Source organism: Lathyrus oleraceus, chromosome 5 (assembly GCF_024323335.1).
Source record: "Lathyrus oleraceus cultivar Zhongwan6 chromosome 5, CAAS_Psat_ZW6_1.0, whole genome shotgun sequence".
In the NCBI taxonomy this organism is placed as follows: Eukaryota; Viridiplantae; Streptophyta; class Magnoliopsida; order Fabales; family Fabaceae; genus Lathyrus; species Lathyrus oleraceus.
Window position 1 is genome coordinate 479,115,298 of NC_066583.1, and position 14,348 is coordinate 479,129,645.

Here is a 14,348-nt window from a genome sequence, read left to right on the forward strand (position 1 = left end):
TTACAAACATGTGCTCTTTCAAATACCAAGTATTGGAATATATGAACAAATGGTTCATGCTTCTTTTGTTATGCTTCTTTTGTTGATGTGTTTGTTAATATTATATTGTGTAACATTCATTTCTCGAGTGAACAATATATTTTGTGTAAATAAATTACAATGTTTAATACAATCAAATTGATATAATAATTGGTTTTTATGCAATTTTATTTATCTTTTAATTTTTATGCGTATATCTAAACAAACTAAATTTACAATATCAAATAACTTATCTTCGCATGGATATCATTCTAGTAATTATATAAAGCTAGTAAACTTAAGAAAAATAAAAATCAAGAGAAGATACACAAATACTAGTTAGAGACACATTGTACGAGAATGTTTCAAAAGTAAATTAAACATGAGATACAAATAAAATCTTCAAAGAGTTAGAAGAGTCCAAGGCATTTTATTCCAACAACAAAAAATGAGGAAGAGTCCAAGTTAATGGCTGTTGAATTCTTTGAATTGAAATCAATTTAGAATTATTCTACCTAAGCAATCATTTTAATTGGTTGTTTAATTAACTTTAACAGCACACTAATGTAAATAACAGAAGCATCTTAAGTCATACAAAGTCGGCATAATTATTTCTTAATCTCCACCTGTCCACGTTATTTGTGGGCCCCACGCGTTTCCACAAACTTATAAATACCCACACCTTCCCACCACCAATCCAACAACATACACAATTTGCATAATATAACTTCTTCATTCACAATTTTTTCACTGTTTTCATTTTCAAATTTTTCTATAAAATTCTACAGTTTCACAATGGCATCATCATCTACTACAATGAAGTTCTTCTCCTTTCTTTTTGTGTTTGTCTTTGCAGCCACCGTAGCCTCAGCCCAAGACCTCAGTCCCTCGTTGTCTCCGGCACCAGGTCCTGATGCCGGAGCTGCCGGATCTATTACAAATTCGATGGCTATGATTGGAGCTTCGATTGTGTTATCAATATTAACCCTTTTCAAGCATTGAGAACAAGGTGGTTCCACTAATTTTGTAGTGGAAACATAAGACAGCTTGTTCACACATAATAGTCCTTATTATCAATCTATGTATATTCGAGAGCGTGAGAAATTTTTACGGTACTTATTTTCGTATTTTATTATTTATTGTATTTGTAGGTATTGAAAAGAAATAAAAGGATTTTATTATTTTAATATTCTTGTTCAATTTTCTTTTATTTTTAACTATTTATTTGATTTTTATAATGACAAATAATATTATATATAAAAATGATTTGAAATACAACAAAGAAAAATTAACCATAAGACGGATGAAAGAGCTATACTATCATGACACCATTTTTCTACACATACAATATATATATATATATATATATATATATATATATATATATATATATATATATATATATATATATATATATATATATATATATATATATATATATATATATATATATATATATATATATATATATATATATATATATATATATATATATATATATATATATATATATATATATTTACTTACCGTAAAATATATGGTATATAGTGTCATAATTAAGGGTGACAAAATGGATGAATTGGATGGATATGGATCGAATTGCTCATGAATGGATCAAAATAATCCATTAATCCATTAACAATTTATTAAAATTTCCTTAAAAATATCCAATCCAGTCCATCCATTAATAAAAAAAATTCATCCAATCCATCCGTTAACATTTTTTTAATGGAGGAATATCCATCCATCTAAAAAAAATAATTTAAATATTTTATCTAATTTTTTTAATAATTCATATTTTAAATATTTTAAATTTTAAATTTTGGTAAAATAATTTTTTAAAATATAATTCCATAATGAGTAGTAATATTGTCTTTTTATTAACACTTTGATAAATTTTATTTTATATCTAAAATACTTATTAAAATTAAAATGCAAACACAACAAATTCAAAATTTATGTCGAATTTATTTTGTGTTTTCATAATAAATTCCAATACTTTGTCATCGAAATAAAAGTGTTCATGTGGAATATATATATATATATATATATATATTATATATATATATATATATATATATATATATATATATATATATATATATATATATATATATATATATATATATATATATATATATATATTCTTTTTAAAAAAAATTATTTGACCATAAATAACTTGTTACTTGAATTTGTAGAATGAAAAGTGAAAAACATCACATTATATTATTATTAAATCGATTAAGTAGTTCAATTATACAACTAATATTAGTTCTAAGATAATATAGAAATTGTTTCTATCTAAAGATCATGATTCACCAAAATATTCTCTTGTTGAACATTGTTGAACATTCTAAAGATGGGCATTCCACTGGTAGCTCCCATAATTAAACATGCATTACTAAACTTGAATCACCTATCATATAATTTTCACTAAATAATTCCAAATCACCACCTCTAAATTGAAAAACCTCAACATCAAAAGAGGTAAAATACAAATAAATCTAGCATATAATTTTCAGCAAAGTTGAATCATCAATCATATAATTTTCACCAAACAAGTGGGATTCAAAAAAAAAATGGTTATCGAAAGAGGTAAAATACCAATACATCATTTTACTAAAAGAATTCTAATAGTTCAAGCATTCAAACTTCAAGTTATAAAATCTTTGTAGAATGTTCTCCCAAAATAAATCACATCTTCAAGTAACTTCATGTTATGGAAAAGAAGGATGAAAGGTCCTCAACAAAATCGGGTCCATCAAAATCAAATGCCGCTACAAAAGAGAATCAAAGTACAAAACAATTAAACATACATTAATTATAAAAGAAGATAAATGAAAAAAAACACAAATAGAAAGATTGTAGATACTAACCTGGAGTTCCACAAAGCCAATCATGTGTACACAATAATGCTTCAACATTTTCAGGTATAAGAGCACTTCGATACTTGTCAAGTATACGTCCACCTATACTAAATGCTGATTCTGATGCAACTGTAGTAATTGGAATGCTCAAAAGGTCACGTGCCAATATAGAAAGTTTGAGATATTTACCCTCATTTGCTTTCCAATATTGCAAAATATCCAAATCAGCATATTCCTCATGGTTAATTTTTTTTCATTCAAATAAGTTTCCAAATCAGACTCATTTTTTGATGGTTCACACAATTTACTTTCGTAAGTCCCAAAATCCTGTAAGTCATTTGAGGGAATGTTTGGACTACCTCTAATTGACCTTTGTATAGATGAAGCGGTTGTCTCATTTGAGGACTTGAGATATTCTTGAAAAAAAGCTTTCAACTTATCTAAAATCAACTTTGCAACTTGTACTCCCTCACTACCTGACAACCTCACATAGCACCACTCAACAAACTGCAACTTATATCTAGGATCTAAGATGACAGCAAATGATAGAACAACACTATAAGAATTCCAGTATTTATCAAAAAAATTCTCCATTCTTCTAGCCATGCAACATAATTGATTTTGTTTTTCAAACTCACTATGATCAACACATGCAACTTCCTTGATTTTCATATGAATTCTCCACACACCACTAAAATAGAGGTTGGCGGTTGGATAAGTGCTACCCGAAAAAAAAACTGTGATATCATAAAATGGCTTCAAAAAATCAGCTATGGTTTTTACCTTATCCCACTCCTCGTTTGATAAACAATCAAAGTAGGGATCAATATCACTTAGGAGGGTAAAAGCTTCTCGTTGACCTATAGCAGTCTCAAGCATCAGATAAGTGGAATTCCACCTAATAGGCAAGTCTTGACGAACTTGCTTAGAAGTCACATTTGAGAGTTGCTCTAAACAAGATGCAAACTTTAATTTTCGAGCCTCTGAGCCTCTTATGTATTTCACACACAATCTAATTCTATCCAAAGATCCATCTATTACCTTTAAACCATCATGAACAATTAAGTTTAAGATGTGTGCTCCACATCTAACATGAAAATATGTTCCTCAGCTATCAATCCTAATCCTGATAATAAATGTTTCTTCAATATATTCACCATAACATCATTGTTAGATGCATTGTCTAAAGTAATTGTGAATATTTTTTCTCAATACCCCACTCCTTTAACAAACTTATTAACTTCTCAGCCAACTTAAAATCGTTGTGAGGTGGTGGACAATGACTGAAGGATAATACTTTTTTCTCTAACTCCCAATTCCTATTAACAAAATGTGCAGTCAAAACCATATATTGATTTGTATTTATTGTAGACCATAAATCGGATGTTAAACAAATTTTTCCTGGAATTGACTGTAAATAGGATTTTAATTTTTCTTTTTCTTTTCTATACACCTTAAGAACATCGGACTTTGCAGTGTTTCGAGAAATTGACTTAACATCAAGGTGCAAAAAATAGAGTAAGTCAACTATCCCTTCATGTTCGACAAAAGTAAAAGGATAATTGTGTTTGACAATTACCTCAGAAATCTTTTCCCTATACTTTTCTTGATCAAGTGGAGGATAAGAAGATCCATTCCCTCTTCCACCACATTTCAGCGAATGTTTTATCAAATTTGAAGTGCCACCACCATCTCTAGCCATGTAAATTTTATCACAATTTTTGCATTTTGCCTTTGGGAGTCCTTTATCATCAAAAAACTTTTGAAAAAAATTCCCAAGCCATAGAAGTTTTTGTTCTTTTTGAACTAGGGACTGAACTTTCATCAACTTCGTCCTCAATTTGAATTACAGGTTCATCTCCTTCGATAGACATATTTCCTATAATTTGACAATGATTAAAGGTGAGTGTAAAGGAAATCAAACTAAATTATCCAATAAAATAAATAATAATTAAGCATATATGAACAACAAGCATCTAAAATTGATTATAATTATATAGAAAATATGCAGCTAGAGATTTCGGCAACCGGTACCGATCTCATCCTATGACAGTGCTTCATCCAAAACTCTGATAATCGTCAAAAGGGAATTTGAAGACAATCAATTAAAACCCAAACAAGATCATTAATATGAACCGCCAACTTAAAGATCAAAACCAACAAGAACCCGATCAAAATTATTCTTAATTAACTAAATAATTAAAAACCACATGAATATATGATAAAGAAATTAGGCTAACTAGCTAAAACCTAAAGTTTCAAAAGATTTCAATTGATCGATTAGTCATACAATTATTCTATTAATCACCATAGACTAACTGATTAATTCACTGAATTAACACTTATAACAGAACCATAACTGATTTTACAGGTTAACATTACACTTATATACTAACAGAAACAGAAATACATCAACAGAATTTAACTGATAACTCAACTCAAACTAACTTCATAGAAAACCAATCAACTGAAATGAATCCCAACTAACATGTAGCTAACCTAACGGGAAAGTTAATAGAGAAACTAACTTGTAACGAATTCTCAGCAAGCAGAATAACAGAGTTAAACTTTCGTTAGCACTTCAAGTGCTACATTTGTCAGTTAATAATGGCCACCACAACTTTAAAATCCCCTATAAAACCAAAGTAAACACAAGTGATTGATAATCTTAGCAACGAAGACTTAACATATCCCCCTGTGACGCCCACCACATAGAACTCATGAAAGAATGATTAGTGAAGAATTCAATTAGAGAAGAGATCACAAACATGAAAGCACAACAACAACATATTGCAGATTCTGTGAAAGACATCTATTTGGGAAAGAAAACTCTTATATAATTATACTTTACATAAGACAGACAATTGACAAGAAAATATGTGAAATAATTATAACAAGGCAATTGCGCCTAACCAGGTTGTCTGAAATTCCTTAACCTCCCTAAGATTTACTCTATATTTTGTATGCTTCATATTCCCGTTCCTGATAAAGACACACAAGAACCCCAACTGTAGCAAAAAGGATGCAACAAGCAAGATGCTAGCCAAGTCAGTCCCATCCAGTTGGCACAACAGATGCATAACCACATGGCCCATTTATGCCATCACTGCCTTCACACAAACCAACATCAGCATAATTGTAACCACCAGCAATCTCTGTATTACTGTTGTCAAAAGCAGTATTGTTGTTAGAGTTTTGGTTGTTTAAAGAGGTATCAGTATAAGTGTTGAAGACTCAGAATATTGGATTAGCCAAGAAGGAACTTCTTATTTTGCTTCTTGCAAAAGTCCAACAAGGCTCTTTGCAAGTGGCATGTTTTTGCTGCTAAAGAAAGCAATTGCTAAACCAGACTGACCAGCACGACCTGTTCTACCAATTCTATGTACATAGTCATCTATGTCTCTCGGCAAGTCAAAGTTTATAACATGATCCACATGAGGTATATCCAATCCATATTCTCAAGATATGAAACTATATAAGGATGAAGCATATGTTAGAGATGTAAACAAAACAAAAAAGTCACACATTCTTCACTTATAGCTTAAGCTTTTGGGATAGTAACTGGTTCATGTCAGCATTCATAATCTTCATAAACTTCATAAACAACAAGAACGACACATGTCTTTGAATAGGTTTGGATCTCATCCCAGACGTTAGCTTAAAGGGTGAGGTTGCCCTTATGTATTAACAGTCCATGAACCTAAGCAATGTAGGAATCCAACACAACTTCAACACTGAGTTAACACTAGTAAGCAGTCATCGTTCGGATGGTAGATCTCCCACTGGTAGCTGCTTTATGTATGCATATGGTTTCAAATAATTACATTGATAGCCACTATGTCATCTTTCTGCCCCGTTTGTCATATTACTGGTGCAACTTATTACTATTAAACATAGAAATTGAAATCCAAACAAACCTAAATATCTCTTATGTCCAAAGTCTTAAGATTGACAGAAAATACAAAATAGCAATACTGAAAATATCACAGCAAAAATGGCATCATCGTGAGTAACACACAGACATTCTAGAAATATCATACTAGTGTACAAAAACATTACCGAGTGTCGAGTAAGAAGCCATAACAATGATGTATGTGGAAGCTCTCTTGATAAGACTTGAATGGTTTTTCACACTGCATTAAAACAAAAAACAAAGTAGTCTTCAATAAAATTGTTACTTGAATTGTTTTTGTTTTCATTTTCCCAACTTCATTTTAATTTTTATCATTACTATTACTGCTAAAATATAATGTAACAGATGAATAAGAATTATAAAACATATGCATCAAATTGGTTCATAAATGTCGAGTTCGTGTATGGAAAATTACCTCAAAGAGACAACTACTATGAGAAATTGTTAGTGTTGATTTGAATTTGCGATGTTGTAACACCAAAACGTTGAGATGAATTACGACTGTAACACGGAATCGTCGAGAAGGATTTCGATTGTAGCACTAAAATGTTGAGATGAATTACAATTGTAGCACAAAATTGTTGAGATGAATTTCGATTTGTAGTGTCAAATGTTAAGAAGAAATTGGGGGAAGAAGAAATTGGGGGAAGAAGAAATTAGGGTTCTTGTTTGGTTGGACTTCTAGAACCGTTGGAGAGAGAACGTGTTTTATTTATGAGAAAAGTGAATTTCAATTTTTATCTTTCAAATGTTTTTCTTTTTGTTTTTTAACAAAAGAATTTTTGTTTAATTTAAATATCTAGTATTGTTTTAATAAAATATTTTATTTAGTAAGTAAATAATAAAACATTGTCCAATGGATTTATAAAACTAGTAAAGGACCCGTGCGTTCGCACGGGTCGCGCAAGTGCAATAATTTATTTTAAAAAAATTAAAATATAATATATTTTTTTGTTTATATATATATATAGTTGGATCAACGTACACAAATTTATTGCATAAGAGTTTTTTTTAATGTAATGGATGTTAAATGATCAATAAATGGGTTCAAAAAATTTCCACAAATAACTTTTTCCAGTTTGGGACATAATAAAGTAAAACATTATTAATTTATAGTAATATAATTTACTTAATTTTTTTGTATACTATATTAAGGAAATAATCAAAAAATATAATACAAAAATATTTTTACAATTTATTGGTATATTGATATATAATAAACATTCCATTGTTAATGTTATGAATAAACATTCCATTTATCATTGAGATTTTGGACATAAGAAATAAAAATATATTTATTTAGTAATGGATGAAATTTTCCAATCTGTTACTAATTTGAGGTATAAAAGCGCAAATATTAACCTTCATAATAAATGATTATTTAACCAAAATACATAAACCATGTAAAAGAAATACCAGAACCTCATTTGTTTTAAAATATAGTAATGAATACTACCAAATGTTGAAATTAATTGCAATTGATACAGTAAGGTTTAATACAACAAAAGATATTGAAACAAAAGGTTCACAATTTTAGTTAAAATTGTGAGAAATAAGTCCAGCAACAAAAATGATTTAACTTCGTACAATTCTTTGGTCCTTAAAAAACTGGGTTTATACAAAACCTGTCCGCAACCTTTTAGGAAGTGATGATTCATTACCCTATAAAAAACAATTACATCCATATAAACAAATGTTAAAACATAATGTATATTTTATACAACTCATTCAATAAAATTCTAATAATAAACAACGACATTTGTTGATATAATATAACTAATGAAAAAATTACGTTCTATAAGTTTTCAAAAACTTCTTTGAACACGACGTTTGTTGTAGAATTCAATGGATGGTTATCCTTGTCATGGATTAATATCTTAAGCCCTTTTTTGCTTTTGACCCTTGATATTGCAACATATAGTTGACCATGACTAAATACACTTCTAGGCAAATACAATCCAACATAATCCAATGACTGACCTTGAGATTTGTTAATTGTCATAGCATAACATATAGTTATGGGAAATTGCTTTCTAGTCATTTTTAATGGCCATGGAGATTGTGTTGGAGTCATATCCATTCTTGGAATATAGATAACCCCTCTAATATTCTTTCCAGATATAATCTTTGCCTCGATAACGTGGTTTGCCACTCTTGTAACTATAAGCCTTGTTCCATTGCAGAGACCTTCAGGTTGATCAATGTTTCGAAGCAACATAATAGGGGTCCCAATATTCAATTTAATCTTGTGGTAAGGTAGACCGGAAGTTGTAAGTGTATTCAAAAATTCCGGGGTCAAAACATCAAAAGCTTCATTTCCTTCACCGTCAAAAGTGTCTACAGAATCTGAACTTAAATATTCCTTTTCTTCACCTTTGGGAAAATTTTTGAAATTTTATTATTATAAATCTATGTTAGTACATATAAATATATGAATGTATCTATAAATATGTTTACAGTGGATAACGCATACCTGGTATGAATCCCAAAACATATTGATTTATGATGTCAACCGTTTCAATTGTTCCTGCCAATATAGCTCTTGATTGCAAAAATTCTGGATTCTTGTAATTGTTAAGAAAATTCAGATATGTTTCACTAACAATGGCTTCTAGTGGACCATCATAGTTAGAAATTAAGAAATCATTTGGAATACGAATATCCGTGTAACCATCGTTAGGTTCTTCCAATTTCCCATCGCCAACTTTTAATATCCAATTAGAAAACAATTCTAATTCAGATGTACTTGAAGTATTGTCGGCTTGTTGGAGTCGCATGTTCTTTGTAAGCTTCAGCACAACACAATGATCCCAGATGTATGATGAATTTATTGTAGAATGTATTATATCTGAACGGCTGTCCCTTGGTACAACTGGTAATATTTGCCGAAAATCTCCACCAAATACAATTACTTTCCCTCCGAATAATTTGTCAGAACAATTGGAACGCCCCATTATGTCTTTAAGGGTTTTATCAAACGCTTCAAAACAAAATCTGTGTGCCATTGGAGCTTCATCCCAAATTATCAACTTTGCCATTTTTAGTAGCTCTGCACGATCACTACCTTTGTCGATATTACATGTAGAAGACTCCATTGTAGGTATTGGAATCTTGAACATTGAATGAGCCGTTCGACCTCCTTGAAGTAGTAGTGAAGCTATGCCCGATGAAGCAACAGTTAAACAAATTTGTTTCTTTGATCTTATGTAGGAAGCTAGAGTTCTCCACATGTAGGTTTTCCCTGTGCCACCGTATCCATACAAAAAAAATACGCCTCCTTGTTGATTGTTTACTGCTTCCATTATTCGCTTGAATACACCTCTTTGCTCATCTAATTTAAAAAAATACATAGCAAACATGCAGTGAATAAATTAATTATACATTAAAAAAAATTGTAAGATAAAATCATACTTTAAAAGTTAACTTTATAAAATTATGACAAAACTTACAAACATTTAACATATTTACCTGTAAGATTTAAGAACAAATTATTGTATTCTTGCAATTGTTCGGCTGGATTGTAACTCCGCTCTTCGTATATGAGCTTATTTCCCAACTGCTCAACCACATATCCACTTGGATAAGGCATTCCAGCAAATTCCTTTAGACTTCGGCTCTTCCTTTGAAGATTTCGTTCAATCTCAATTAATGTTAAATTCATTATCTCTTCATCCGACAACCTCAAACCTTTATACAATAGTAATTATAAGTGTAAACTATAAAACAAATTTACTTTTAAGAATCAAACAAATAAATATAATAAAAATTCACAATATAGGAAAAATAATACCTCTATTGTTTGCAATTCGCTGTTGAGCATATAGTATTCCATCAGCTAAGAGATGACATGTTTTACTCCATACATGTCTTGGCCTGTTAATGCTGCCTGATAATAACATGTGAACAAATAGTAATCTCAAATATTGACCTGAACCCCAATGATTTGCCTCTTTAATAGCTGCAATGAATTCTCTATCATCGCCGATAAAACCCATAGCAAAACAGGCATCCCGGAAAGTATCATATTTTACGTTATTCACTGTTTTTATATCATTATAACTGCGGGGGCCTTTGACATGTGTGAGCATCAATCTAAGATAGTACAATTCGCCAGTTGTTGGAGGAACCCATATAAGCCTACCAATTATGTAACCTTTTTGACGGGGTTTCCATTCTCTTTTTTTCTTAACATAAACAAATTTTGAAACAAATTTGCTGTAAGTTAAATTTTGTGCTTCAGGATACTTGCAATTTGCTTCGAACCATGATGTAAACATCGATTCAGTTACACTTGGTTTTTCCAGAACCGTATTGATACGATCAAAATCAGTGTAATATATCGAATTTTGACCTTCACAATGAAAGTACAGTCTCTCAACAGCTGGTTTTCTACCATGGATTGGAAAGGAGAATATCCTCCAAGATGCTTCACTCGGAGAAACGTACCTACAAATAATATAATGAAAGGCAATGGATTTAAAATTAATAGAATGATTATTATAGACAGAATATATAAATTTTATTATAACACATATAGTCAAAACAGTGTACATATAAAATTTTCTACACCATGCATGTAAAGAAAAATTGCACACTTTTAGTTGAAATAGATAAATTGCATGACATCATATTTCAAGTGATATATTAGAAACGTACCTACAATCAATATACTGTTTGATCTCATCAATATTCTGCGGCTGGTTGGAAGTTCCATCATCATTCGGTACAATGGCAGCGGTGATTCTGTCGTAACCTTTGTTGATGTACTTGAATAAGTACTTAATCGATGTACTTTGATTGCACCATTCCATGTTTATGTGAGCTTGGTACTTTGTCAACAACTTTGCATTGTATGGAACAACATTCCGGTTATCGACTTGAATTCCATTCTTAAGAACTGTATGTACATTGTCCCTTCTTCTATATACCGGAAACCCATCTTGATCAACAATTGTTTCGGGCTGAAACTGTTTTGGAAAATATTTAGAACATTTTCCATCTTTCATGCACGGTGAAGATCGATTTGCAAATCCACACGGGCCATGAATCATGTGAGTTTTAACCAAATTATACAACTCTTCATTGGTATCTTGGTCAGGTATTTCAGCTGAAATAATGCGATCAATATCACTTGGAGTTGGATATTTGTTAGATGGATGGAGGAAAATTAAGATGTGAGCATGTGGTAATCCTCTCTTTTGAAACTCAATTGTATACATATCTATAAAAATAAATATATAAAATATATACAATAGTCAGCACACGAATGATAAATTTGAAAATAACAATATGATTAATTGAATATGGAATGCAAGAACTTTCCCCAATAGACTTTTCTTTGTGAGATCAGACAAAAGCTCATCAAATTTCATTTTAAAGACTCTTGAAATGATGTCAGGACGATCTGATGCTTTTAGATGAAAAGAACCAAGCAAACGCTGAATTTCAGGCCAATTGGGGTTACATGTGAATGTAATGAAAAGATCTGGAAATCCGACATAGCTGCATATTGCCATTCCGTCAAAGTATAGTTGATCCATATATCTACGACTACCAACGTATGAAGAAGGTAGCACAACCCCCTTACATGTGTTTGACCCGTGCGTTTCTCCATTTGAATTATATTCATTCAAATTGTGATACTTGCCAACCCTCAGTTTTGACTGATTCTTTCGAAGCCACCTAAGTCTTTCTGATTCCATCATTGTAAAACCATCTACCAAAAATTGTTGATAAAGTCTCCTTGATCGCAACAATGTTTGTGCTTCATTAGATCTTGATTGAATTCTAAAGGCCAACCACTCTCTTATTGTAAGTCGATTTCGCTTTGTTGCTTCTTCCCAAGGAATATCTTTATTGTTCTGTTCTGACTGTGTTATGTCTGGGAAGTGGCGAATATTTGTCCCTTTATCACGGTGCCTCACATTAGGTCTATATCCATCCTCACCATATGGAAATAATAATGGGTACTGATATCCTAAATAACTGGTATGATACTCATCTATCATTTGAAGTTCGCCACATTGTTTTTGCACTATAATGTCTCTTTTTTCTGCAGTGTCGACATCTCCAACAATTAAAGCAGCTACTTCGGATACAGTTGGTTGATTATATATCCTTCCATCATTTCTTCGTTCAGATATTAAACGAAGTTTTAAATCAGAAACACCTTCTTCACAAAGTTTGTCCCTTGCCATGCGAAATGATTGTGCATGAACATTATGTTCATATAACATTTCAAATAGTTTTCTCACAATATTAACATCAACTCCACTTTTTGACCTATAATGAAAAGAGTTGAAACAGGTTATTGCAAGTCTCTTAAATAAATAAATTTAAAGTTTGGAAAATAATAGATATCTAACCTGAATCCATGCATTCTGTTTTCAATTTCATTCTCAGTGTCATAAACATATAGTTGTGCAAATCGTGGATTTTGACCTGGCATCGGTAACATGCTTCCTATTCGGTGACATGATTGACCTTGGATACGAAAATTGGGAGGGCATCTACCGTTGTTAAATCGATTGTCCACTTTCGCACCGGGAGATGTAAATGCAAACATAACGTTGTACATTCAAATTTGTTGTTGGAAATTTTTTGATTCACATGATTCGTTGTCAAACAACAGATGTTGTAGAACTTTAGGAGCGGGTTTTAACAAAGGTAACTGAACTTTTCCTGATCCACAACACATGGAAAATTTAGGATTGGACGCATGACGACATTTGTTTTTCCTTTCCGAATACCACATATTTGCACCATAATATTGACATTCAATGACAGGATCCCCTATATCATAATACCCTCCTGATCATCAATAGTATTTAATTCATATGTTAAATGAGTTGTATTTCATAATAATAAAATATTATTTATAGTAAATCATTTTAAAATACCTGATGTAATTTCAAAAGTTTCCATAGCATCTGTTCCATTAGACATTTCATCTTCATCAAAACTTGAATTTGTTGTTGAACTGTAACCTTTTGACATAACATTTATTGTGTTAAGAATATTGTAATACTCTATGACATATCATAAACAAATTAACTCAAATGAAAAATAATTAAGAATATACCGTCAGATTCATCATTCATATTATCGTCTCCACTATCAGATGCAAAAAGCTCATTGAGTTGCAATTCTGGTATTGGATCTTGGTTTGATGTTGTTGCAGCAAATGTATTGTCAAACCTCTTGGATAAGTTAACTCCTAATTTGGTAATGTTTCTGCTTGATATCCTTTTTGATCTGATATTATTATTGGTACTTGGCTTAGTCTTTAAGGACGAATGAAGTTGACGACTTACTTCAACGTTGGCTATACCACGACCGTCATTTAGTATGTTTGGCGAAAGTTCTGATAGTGGTATCCTCAAAGCTGTTGAGTCATTGCCGCGTCTTTTATCAAATGTACCGTTTTCTTTTAGAGCAGTTTTCAACCTCTTAGATTTCTTGTCATCAATAACACTCTTTCTATAAATTCTGGCTTTTGCAGCATTCTTCCTCCTCAAAATAGTTTTAAAATGTAATTCTTCATCTACCAT

The 14,348-nt window shown here is 31.0% G+C and overlaps 1 protein-coding gene and 1 pseudogene across 1 annotated transcript; both read right to left on the reverse strand.

Annotated features, from left to right (window-relative positions):
* Window positions 1-800: 800 nt before the first annotated feature.
* On the reverse strand, window positions 801-4,587 carry LOC127081425 (zinc finger BED domain-containing protein RICESLEEPER 2). Its single transcript, XM_051021678.1, has 4 exons — window positions 4,465-4,587; window positions 3,194-3,926; window positions 2,895-3,083; window positions 801-1,036 (listed from the first exon to the last, which is right to left on the reverse strand). The coding sequence occupies exons 1-4, from the start codon at window positions 4,585-4,587 to the stop codon at window positions 801-803; spliced, it is 1,281 nt and encodes a 426-aa protein (XP_050877635.1).
* Window positions 4,588-8,593: 4,006 nt separating this feature from the next.
* On the reverse strand, window positions 8,594-14,348 carry LOC127081426 (uncharacterized; annotated as a pseudogene).

What these genes read in the sequence shown, in the direction of transcription:
- LOC127081425 (XM_051021678.1), bottom strand. Translation starts at nt 4,587, where the DNA reads ATGGCTAGAGATGGTGGTGGCACTTCAAATTTGATAAAACATTCGCTG. An exon ending in ATAGGGAAAAGATTTCTGAG is followed by an intron (nt 3,927 to 4,464) that starts GTAATTGTCAAA and finishes GATGGTTTAAAG; the next exon opens with GTAATAGATGGATCTTTGGA. An exon ending in TTGGCTTTGTGGAACTCCAG is followed by an intron (nt 1,037 to 2,894) that starts GTTAGTATCTAC and finishes CTACAAAATTAG; the next exon opens with TGGAACCACCTTGTTCTCAA.